The sequence below is a fragment of the Hyaena hyaena genome, unplaced genomic scaffold (assembly GCF_003009895.1).
Source record: "Hyaena hyaena isolate Hyena2069 unplaced genomic scaffold, ASM300989v1 scaffold_1114, whole genome shotgun sequence".
Lineage (NCBI taxonomy): Eukaryota > Metazoa > Chordata > Mammalia > Carnivora > Hyaenidae > Hyaena > Hyaena hyaena.
Window position 1 is genome coordinate 115858 of NW_024081733.1, and position 11107 is coordinate 126964.

At 42.2% G+C, this 11107-nt stretch overlaps 1 protein-coding gene across 1 annotated transcript; it reads right to left on the reverse strand.

The window, feature by feature from the left end:
* Positions 1–8117: 8117 nt before the first annotated feature.
* ASB12 (ankyrin repeat and SOCS box containing 12) lies at positions 8118–10749 on the reverse strand. Its single transcript, XM_039222304.1, has 3 exons — positions 10688–10749; positions 8777–9626; positions 8118–8347 (listed from the first exon to the last, which is right to left on the reverse strand). The coding sequence occupies exons 1-3, from the start codon at positions 10703–10705 to the stop codon at positions 8214–8216; spliced, it is 1002 nt and encodes a 333-aa protein (XP_039078235.1). The 5' UTR covers positions 10706–10749; the 3' UTR covers positions 8118–8213.
* Between the last annotated feature and the right edge of the window lie 358 nt (positions 10750–11107).

Below are 11107 nucleotides of genomic sequence, written 5' to 3' on the forward strand. Positions count from 1 at the left end.
TTCCTGAAATTTCTTTGGAGGAGAGTTCTTCCGTTTCATCATTTTGGTTAGCTTTCTATCTCTTGTTAATTTTAAAAGCTTGTTGTACACTCTGCACCTTCGAGTTCTGCTGTATTAAAGAGGGCTCTTTGACTGTTCAGGGCCTGTCCATTCAGGAAGTGTTCTTTGAATGGTGTCTCTTGGTTTCTTTTGTTGAGAGTTTGATTATTTTGTTTCTCTACTCGTAGTGGTATTTGGTACTTACACCTTGTATACTTAGTCTTGTTTCTTGAGGTAGCCACACTTGTGAGATTTCCTTCACAGTGTATTCTGTCTCTTTCTCTTCCCTAACTCCTGTGGCTCCGTGTCTATGACTTTAACCCTTCTCTGTTTGAGAGATTGGTGCAAGCAAAATGCACGGAGCTCCCTACGTCTCCGCCACCTTGCTTGCTCTCTAGTTTGTTTTTCTTTTTTCCCCCATAAGAAAATGGTCTAAGCTCTGAAGCAAGCAGTTTATTAATAATAAATGCATATTTTATTTTTTAATTGAAGTAGAGTTGACATAAAATATTAGTTTCAGGTACACAACATAGTAATTCAACATTTATATACATTACATTACAAAATGATCACCATGATAAATCTAGTTAGTATCTGTCACCATACAAACTCATTATAATATTATTGACCATATATTCCTTATGATCCAGTTATTCTGGTGACTATTTTATTTTATTTTATTTTATTATTTTTATTTTTTAGAGAAAGAGAGAGCAGCAGCAGGGGATAGGGGAAGAGTGAGAGAGGGAATCTTATGTAGACTCCATGTTCAGTGCAGAGCCCTACACTGGAATCATGACTTGAGGTGAAATGAAGAGTCCATCACTCAGGAAACTGAGCCACCCAGATGCCCCAACTTGTTTATATTATAACTGGAAATTTGTACTTCTTAATCCCCTTCACCTATTTCACCCATCGCCTAACCCACCTCCCTTATGTCAACCAGCAGTTTTCTACATTTATGAGTCTGTTTCTGTTTTGTTTGTTCATTTGTTTTGTTTCTTTAGATTTTACGTATAATTGAAATCATTTGGTATTTGTCTTTGTCTGATTTGTTTGCCTTAGCATAAATTAAGTAGGTCCATCCATGTTTTAAGAGTACAGTTAATGGCATGAACACTAAGTAATGTATTGAATTGTTGAATCATAATATTTCACACTTGAAACTAATATGACTGTTAATATACTTTTTTAAAAATTAGTTAATTTAGGGGCGCCTGGGTGGCTCAGTCGGTTAAACGCCCGACTTTGCCTCAGGTCATGATCTTGCAGTTCGTGGGTTCGAGCTCTGCATCGATCCCTCGGCTGACAGCTTAGAGCCTGGAGCCTTCTTCAGATGCTGTGTGTCCCTCTCTCTTTGGCCCTCCCCCGCTCATGCTCGCTCTCTCTCTCTCTCTCTAAGAAATAAATAAGCATTAAATTTTCTAAATAGTTTATTGTCAAGTTGGTTTCCACATAACACCCAGTGCTCATCCCCACAAGTACCCTCCTCCATGTCCATCACCCCCTACTCCTCCTCCCCCTACCCCCATCAGCACTCAGTTTGTTCTAGAAATTCAAGAGTCTCTCATGGTTTGCCTCTCTCCATCTCCCCCACCATTTTTCCCCTTCTTCTCCCCCATGGTCCTCCATTAAATTCCTCCTAATCTTCCTATACGTTCAAACATATGGTATCTGTCCTTCTCTGTCTGACTTATTTCGCTCAGCATAACACCATCAAATTCCATCCATGTTACTACACATAGCCAGATATCATTCTTTCTCATTGCCATGTAGTATTCCATTGTATAGATAAACCACTTCTTCTTGATTCATTCATCTGTTGATGGACACTTAGGCTTTTTCCATGTTTTGGCTATTGTTGAGAGTGCTGCTATGAACATTGGGGTATATGTGCCCCTATGCATCAGCACTCCTGTATCCCTTGGGTAAATTCCTAGCAGTGCTATTGCTGGGTCATAGAGGAATTCTATTGTTAATTTTTTGAGGAACCTCACACTGTTTTCCATAGGAGCTGCCTCTACTATAAAGCTGTAATCATCAAGACAGTATGTTATTAGCACAAAAACAGACACATTAACCAGTGGAATAGAAGAGAGAAATCAGAATTTGATCCAAAACATACAGCCAACTAATCTTTGCAAAGTGGGAAAGAGTATACAATGGAAAAAAGACAGCCCCTTTAACATATGGTGCTGGGAAAACTGGATAGCAACACGCAGAAGAATGAAACTAGGTCATTTTCTCACACCATTCACAAAAATAAACTCAAAATGGATAAAGGACCTGAATGTGAGACAGGAAACCATCAAAACTGTAGAGGAGAAAGCAGGAAACCACCTTCCTGGCCTCAACCACAGCAATTTCTTACTTGACACATCCCCAAAAGAAGGGGAATCAAGAGCAAAAATGAACTATTGGCACCTCATCAAGATAAAAATCTTCTGCAGGGCAAAGGAAACAATCCATAAAACTAATAGGCAACTGCTGGAATGGGAAAAGATAGTTGAAAATGACATATCAGTTAAAGGGCTAGTATCTGAAATCTGTAAGGAACTCACCAAACTCCACGCCTGAAAAACAAACAATCCAGTGAAGAACTTGGCAGAAGATATGAACAGACACTTCTCCAAAGAGGACATCCAGATGGCCAACAGACACATGAAATGATGTTCAGCATCCCTCCTCATCAGGGAAATACAAATCAAAACCACACTGAGATACCACCTCACGCTGGTCAGAGTGGCTAAAATGAGCAAATCAGAGGACTGTAGATGCTGGCGAGGATGTTGAGAAACGGGCACCCTCCTACACTGTTGGTGGGAATGTAAACTGTTGCAGTCCTTCTGGGAAACAGTGTGGAGATTCCTCAAAAAACTAACAATAGAACTCCCCTATGACCTAGCAATAGCACTGCTGGGAATTTACCCAAGGGATACAGGAGTGCTGATGCATAGGGGCCACATGTTCCCGAATGTTCATAGCAGCACTCTCAACAATAGCTAAAACATGGAAAGAGCCTAAGTGTCCCTCAACGGACGAATGAATCAAGAAGAAGTGGTTTATCTATACAATGGAATACTACATGGGAATGAGAAAGAATGAAATCTGGCCATGTGTAGCAACATGGATGGACCTCGAGGGTGTTATGCTGAGCGAAATAAGTCAGGCAGAGAAGGACAGATACCATATGTTTGCACGTATAGGAGGATTAGGAGGAATTTAACGGAGGACCATGGGGGAGAAGAAGGGGAAAAATAGTGGGGGAGATGGAGAGAGGCAAACCATGAGAGACTCTTGAATGCCAAGAACAAACTGAATGCTGATGGGGGTGGGGGAGGGAGGGGAAGGGGGGATGATGGACATGGAGGAGGGTACTTGTGGGGATGAGAACTGGGTGTTGTTATATGGAAACCAACTTGACAAAACCTATTTTTAAAAATATCCAAAATATATAAAGAACTCGTACAACTTAGTAGCAACAAAGAAAACAATCTGATTAAAAAATAGGAAGAGGCTCTGAATAGACATTATTTCAAAGAAAACGTACAGATGGCCAACAGGTACATGAAAAGGTGTTCAACATCACAAATCATCATGGAAATGAAAATCAAAACCAAAATAAGATATAACTTCCCACTTCCCCCTGGCTATTATTAAAAAGCTATGAAATAAAAATATTGGTAAAAATGTAGGGAAAAGGAAATTTGTGCATTGTTGGTGGTAATGTAAAGTGCTGTGGCCAATATGGAAAATATTATATACTTTCCTCAAAAAATTAAAAATAAAACTACCACATGATCTAGAAATTGGAATTCTGGGTGTTTATCCAAAGAAAAAGATGATGCAAACTTGAAAATATATATACACCCCTATATTCACTGCAGCATTATTTTCAATGGACAAGTCACAGAAGCAATCTAAATGTCCACTTATGGGTGAATAAAGTAAATGTATACCAATACCTATACCTATACATAAAGCTGAATTAGCTATAAAAAAATACTGTCTTATTTGGAGCAACATGAATGGACCTTAAAGGCATTATGCTAAGTAAAATAAGTTAGATACAAAAATACAAATACCAAATGATCTTCTTTATGTGCCGAATCTAAAAGTTTTAAATTAAATCATATGTACAGAAGACAGATCAGTGGTTGCCAGAGGTGTGAAGTATGGGGTGATTGAAGCGGGTGAAGAGGTCAAAGGTACAAACTTCCAGTTATAAAATAAATAATTCATAGGGGTTATAATATACAGCATGGTGACTATAGTTAATAATACTGTATTGTATATTTGAAAGTTGTTAAGAGAGTAGATCTTAAAAGTTCTTATCACAAGAAAAGATTTTGTCACTATGTGTGGTGATGGATGTGAACTAGATATTGTGATCATTTCATAATATATACAAATATTGAAGCAATGTTGTACACCTGAAACTAATAAAATGTTATTTGTCAATTATATCTCAATTTAAAAATATAATGATGCTAGGGGTGCCTGGGTGACTCAGTCGCTTAAGCTCCTGACTTCAGCTCAGGACATGATCTCAAAGTTTGTGAGTTCGAGCCCCATGTCAGGGTCTGTGCTGACAGCTCAGAGCCTTTAGCCTGTTTGGGGTTCTGTGTCTCCCTCCCTCTCTCTTTCTCTCTGCCCCTCCCCTCATTGCACTTTGTCTCTGTCTCTCTCAAAAATACACACAAAAAATAGATAAATTAAAAAAATATGAAAATAAGGGCGCCTGAGTGGCTCAGTCAGTTAAAGGTCCGACTTTGGCTCAGATCATAATCTCATGACTCGTGGGTTCTAGTCCCACATTCGGTTCTTTGCTGACAGCTCAGAACCCGGAGCCTGCTTCATGTTCTGTGTCTCCCTCTCTTTCCCCCTCCGCCACTCACACTCTGTCTCTCTCTCTGTCAAGAAAAAATAAAGATTTATATATATATAAAAGTTTGTTATATATATATAAAAGTTGTTTATATATATATAAAATGGAGCCAGATTTTCCCTGGGAAATCAGGGAACATGTTCTTCATATATTCAATAAATCATTCCTATGACTGTGCATACCACATTTTAAGAATTGAAATCATTAAGTCCAAAAGACCAGAGCATTCAGGGCTCTCTCCAATCTAGTCCCCAGCCTAGCTCTGGTTCACATACATTGAACTCGAATCAAACTAAACTGGTTACCCAAACTGCCTGCTTTTTCCCACTTCTATATATTTGCTCACTGAGTTCCTTCCTCTTTTTTCTCTCTCTATGATTAAAACCCTTTCCACCATACAAAGCCAAGATCACGTACAACCTCTTCCATCAGGCTTTCCCTCAAGTTAGCAGTTGAAGGGGATCTCTTTGGTGTCTGAAGTCCAGTGGGACATTTTGCACTTTGGATCTAGTCTTTGAGGGCCATATTTCTGAATGAAGCAAAAGAATTTTCTCATTTCAGGAGAGAATACTAACTTATCAATGATAGTTCATAGCTGAGCCATCCCCAGGTTCATGGCAATGCCAGGAAGGGAGGAAAAGAGAGAAAGAAGAAAGTAGGGAAGGAGGGAAAGAAAGGGAGGTCAAGTGACAGGGAGAGAGGGAGAGAATGAGGGAGGGGAGTGGCCTGGCTCACTTGAAAGGATTAAGATATGGCTTCCTGGAAACTGATGGTTGTTGTCAGGGGAGGTGGGAGTATGGTGACAGTGAGGAGACTGGGTTATCTTATGGGACCAATGCCAACAAGAAACTAAAGGCCAAGGTGGGAGATTTCACTCCAGTAACAGAGATATCACATGCCTCCTTCTCTTCCTCAGGGCTCCTAGGGAAAGTTGCCTAGGAAGATTCATCATCAGAATTTCAGATGACCCATTCCAACCCCTGGCCTATTATCCAAATAGGAATGGTTAGGCCTGGGGAGGGGAAGAAACTAAGCACCAGGTCTTGAAATTGTCTCTGCTCACCAGCAACACAGGAAGCTGGAAAAATAACAGCTAGAGGTATTCTGGAGAGCTGGGCCACCAATAACATGGACACTGATCTTTGTCAGGTTCTCAGTCTGCTCATATGAGAAATGGGGCTGAGAGCCCCAGCCCTTCTTTTCTACCTAGAATTTGCTATGTTCTTACATCCTACTTAAATGAAATTCCTTTGAAAAGCCCAGAGTATCTACATGCTTTCATGGGCCAGCCAGAGAATCTATGTTCCAGATGGCATGGAGAGGCCACACTGGCCAGACCACATTTGAAGGGTGTACATTCTGAGGGGAACTATAGCAGATAGAGCTGCTGAAGTTGACTCCTAATCCCCAAGAGCCTTAAGGAGATAAGGGGCAGAGCCAGACCCATGGACAACTCATTCCTCAGGAGCCTAGATTGAAAAAAAAGGTACAAGAAAGCTAGAGCCAACTGCCCTGAAGCCCTGTCTGTGCTTGTAGCCAAATCCTTCAGTTCTCTTACTTCTTAGAGTTAAACAGTTGCATTGTTCTCCAAAACAAGAATGAAAATCTGGAAGCTGAGTAGGGCAGGACCATGGAGATAGATGACCAATTTTCTTGCCTTCCTAAAGTCTCTCAGGCACTAGGAACTAGGGAGAGTGAGGAGGTTAGAAGGGGAGAGGCAACTAAGCTCAAAACCTTATTCCTTGCCTCCTTTTCCTCATAATATGAGATCATGATATAGATCTAAATATCTAAAGATTACCTGGTCCGTCCTCCTTAACTCCTTCATCTTGTGTCTCTTTCACTATTTGTCCGCATCCCCACCCACAGTTGTGCAGGAGAAATACAAGAAGGTACTATAGAAGATTTTAGCAAAATAAAGGTGATTAGATTTAAATTTGGGTGGTTATCTGTGCTGGTCCAAAGCATGTTTGCCTCCTTACCCTGCTCTCCTCCATATCCTAGAGGGTTCAGGATGCCTTTCTCAGGCTCCATCATCATTCATCTTGCTGGGTTCAACCAATGGGAAGCATTGGTGAAATTTTGTTTTTTAATGGAGAAACCATGGTACTTAGTCTCTGCCTTTTGTGCCTCTTATGGTGTCTCTGCTGTATTTCTTTTGTGGCTCCCAATGTCAATATACTTCCAATTCTGTTGTGTGATACCAGCTCCTGAATCAGATAACACCACTTTCTCCCACTACTCTTCCATTATTCACCTTTACCTGTTCTGCCCTATGCAGCAAGAAGTCTGGACCCTGTTTTCCAGGCTCTCATATTAGTTGACTTCTAATTTCCTCCAATAAGAGAGACATTGGAGGCGGACTCAAGGGCACCAATAAGGAAAACGAAAGGATGTTTCTTCTTTTCTTCTCATTTAAATAGTGTCTCCCTTTTAGCACCCATGGACAAGCTTGTGATTCCACTTGCATCAAGTGACCCTTGTCCCTGAAATCTAGACATACTTCCTCTCTCAGCCATGCAGCCTAGGGGTGGTGTTGGCATCCTGCTGTCATTAATCTCTAGGTTACCTTCCTGTCCTGCTTGGTATCTCAACCTATCATCTATGCAACCAATTTTTTTCTGCATTAAATTCTCTGCCATAAATATTTGGTAGTTTGATTTCCCAATTAGATCTTGAATATAAACTGGACTAGTGGGAATTCAGTCTATGATTCAAGGTGAATTAATGGGAAGATCCTTAGTTACTTGACTCAGAGTAATAGGAAGTTGGGTGACAGCCCCAGAGAGAGTGCCTTGTAGCAGACAGAAAAGTGAAGGGGGATACAAAGCTGAGCAAATTGATGCTACCCTTCCAGTCTACCACTTGAATTCTTTGACCTTGCTTCTAAGGACAATACAGCTCTAAATTTTCTTGGGGATCTTGGAGGAGGAGTGAGCCATTGGATTACCTTTTCCCTCCGTCAGTGGCCAGCACTCCTATGTCTGTCAATTGCCAGATAATTACTATCCTTCCCCTTGACCAACCAGACCTCTTCCCCCAGTAAACCCCCCTCACCCACACACACACATAGCAGACATAACATCCACCAGGATTTATTTTGATGAGGATTTTATTGTGGAGGATAATATAGAAGAGCAGCCAACAGGATTTATTTTGATTAGTATCTTATTGTGGAGGATATGGTGCAGCTCTAGGTGAATGGGTGGAGCTGTGGTGCCCTTCAGCTACCTGGGTCCCCAGGTGGTTTTTGTAGGAATTGTGTGTTTCTGTTAAGGCTGCAAGATTACAGTTGGTGTTTGAGGTAGCTAATCAACACAGGGGGAATATCCAGCTTGTCAATGGCTTGTGGCTGGCTGGCCTGGCGCAGGGCTCTGCGGATGACTAAACGGGCCTGTGACAATAGTGACCGTGGAGTGGCTATAGCAAGGAGAAACAGGTCATAAGAAGCAATTCTCAGTGTTATTCTCCCACCCAAGCATGCATCCACCATGCCCTGGATCCTGCAGCCCCAATTGCTTTCTCCCTTCTAAGAAATCTCCCCCACCCCTCAGTCTGTCCTCAATGAATAGTACCAATAGGAACACAGTGAAGCCTACAGAGGACATGCTCAAGGCCACAAAAATAGTCATTGGCAGGGCCAAAACCAGAAATTCTACTAGTGATATCTCCCACCTATCTTAGTGATCCTTTCTCTAATAATGAATCTTTAATTTCTCCACTGGGGTCCCAGGAGAGGGAGAAGATGGTATTTTCTTCAATTCATCCCAGGATTGGCTTCGGGCGTGATTTGTGGCCCTTGAACCTCCAAGCCAGAAGGTCTATAAAGCTAATCTGCTTGACACTTACCTCGGGCCTGTAGCAGCAATGCAGTGCCTTTATCATCTTGCAATTTCACGTCCAGGGAGAGAGATGGAAGGTAGATGTTAGCACCAAAATCAATTAATAGCTGGATGTACTCTGGCTCACAATTATGGTAGAGGCAGATTTCAAGGAGGGTGCGGGGCCGTGGGACACGAGCCAATAGGTGCTGGTCAGTACAGTTGTAGTTGGGGTCTGCCCCATGGAGCAAAAGCAAGCGGAAACAGTCAAGATGCCCATAGACTGCAGCCAAATAGAGGGGGCCAGAACATGAAGCTATGTTTGATGCCCAGACTGGTAGTTTAGCCTTGACATTGGCCTCTGCACCATGGCCCAAGAGTTCCTGAAGGATTGCAGTAGCACCATCACGGGCAGCTGTGAGCACGGGAGAACAGTTGTTGTAGATACTACCACCAGGACAAGCACCAGCTTCCAAAAGCACACGCACACAGTCCAGATGGCCATGACTGACAGCAGTAAAAAGTGGTGTCTGTGCCTTGACATCTAAGCTGTCAACATCAGCACCATGTGCCAGGAGGACCTGCAAACAACTGAGGTGGCCATAAGAAGCAGCCAAGCGCAAGGGTGTCCCAGGAACACCCCAGCCACTTCTACTGTTGATGAAACGTTTGTAACGCTCCTGGCACAAAAGCTGATCCAAGGTATAGGAGTCGTTGTCATACACTGCTTGATTGAGAGCCTGTTTCTCCCCCGTGTCGGTGTCCTCCTCCTCCTTGTCAGGCTGCAGGAGGGAGAAAATCTTGGTGATGTCCATGAGGTTCATCTTGATTGATTGGAGAAGAACTATTCTCATTATGAGCATAAGGATATGCCAGATCTGTGGGTGACAAATATTGGAGAGAGAATGAGAGCCCACGCCAAAATCCTGGATGCCAAAACTTACCTCCCAACCCTTCACCATCCAGCTCTTCACTCATGTGTCACTTGCTTCTAATTCCTACTCCATCTTACTTTAAGGCTCAGATATGGCTTCCCAAACAGATAAGGCCACTTCATAGCTTGATGCCTTTGCATATGCTATTTTGCTTGACCTTCAAACTCCTACTTCTGGGAAGCCTTCCCTAATCTCCTCCTCCCCTTGCTCAGGGATTCCAAAGGATCACACTAGACTTTAGCTATGAACCTCCACACCACATTTGCACGTATCTGTGCTTCTGTAAACTCCAGGGAAAGGAACCTGTATCCATCTTGTATTCCTCCATTTCCAGTAGGGCCTACATCATTACTGGGATTTGATAGAGACCTCTTCCTTAGATCAGAAAGTGTGGACTAATGAAATGGCTCTAGTATGGCAGTTGCTAGTCAACAGAATGTTTTTTTGTGGTGTCAAATTGTCATCTCAGATCATTCTGACATCAGTCTAATGAGGCAGGCCCTCAATTCCACCTGTCAGCCTTTTAGATGAAGTTCAACCTCCTCACAGTCCTCCATATGTGACCTCCACTCAGACTCGGGCCCCATGCTTCAGGCAAAAGAGTTACATAGGATATAGGTGTTAAATGAAATTTACTAATTAAATAAAGAGATGTCACTACAAAGAACAAATTTCAAGTAAAATGAAGTCAAAGAGATGGCAGAAAATAGTCATTTCCAGGGTAAGTCCTCCTCTTTGGTGGATAATTAGTTTATCCACAAAGACTGCTTTAATACATAAGTCACTTTGATTCCAAGTACCTCCTTGAAACCTATGGACTCCCACCCCTTTGGGTCAAACCTTTTTCCATCCTGTCATATCCAGTTTAGAGCCTTGTCTCAACCCTCAACTCTTCTTTTACCATTATCTCCAGGCCTTACAAAATTACCTATGGCCCAGTAACTGACTTAACCCCTTGACCTTAACTGCCTTGTTCCTAGTTCTCCAAAGCCAAAGTTACCCACCTCAGTTTGTAATGTCATCAGGGTAAGCTGGTAGGTTTTTCAGAGCTCAAGTCTTCCTTCTTTCCCATACCCTGCAGCCATGGTCTAAGGGCAATACGCCTCCTTTTATTTACTGTATACCTCCGTCCCTCTTTGTTAGCCTGGGACCTCAGGTACATACCTCATAGAAAAAAAATTGTGAGGTGGGTGGGTGGGGTCTCCCTCAACTTTAGGCCCCTCCTCACCCACTAACATCAACTCCATATATGGTCTTATTACTTATTCATTTGAGGTGTGCAATAATAAATAGAGGGTTTTGGAAATCAGGTAGATCTAAGTTTGCAATTCAGCACCCCCAGTTCCTAGCTGAGAAGACTTGGACAAGTCTCTTCTCTTCTTTGGGACTCAGTTCCTCATCTATAAGACAGAAATGATAGTCCC

Bases quoted from the DNA above. Each gene is read 5' to 3' on its own strand.
- ASB12 (XM_039222304.1), bottom strand. The intron at 8,348-8,776 runs GTAAGTGTCAAG...TCCTTGCTATAG, and splicing joins ATTGCTGCTACAGGCCCGAG to CCACTCCACGGTCACTATTG.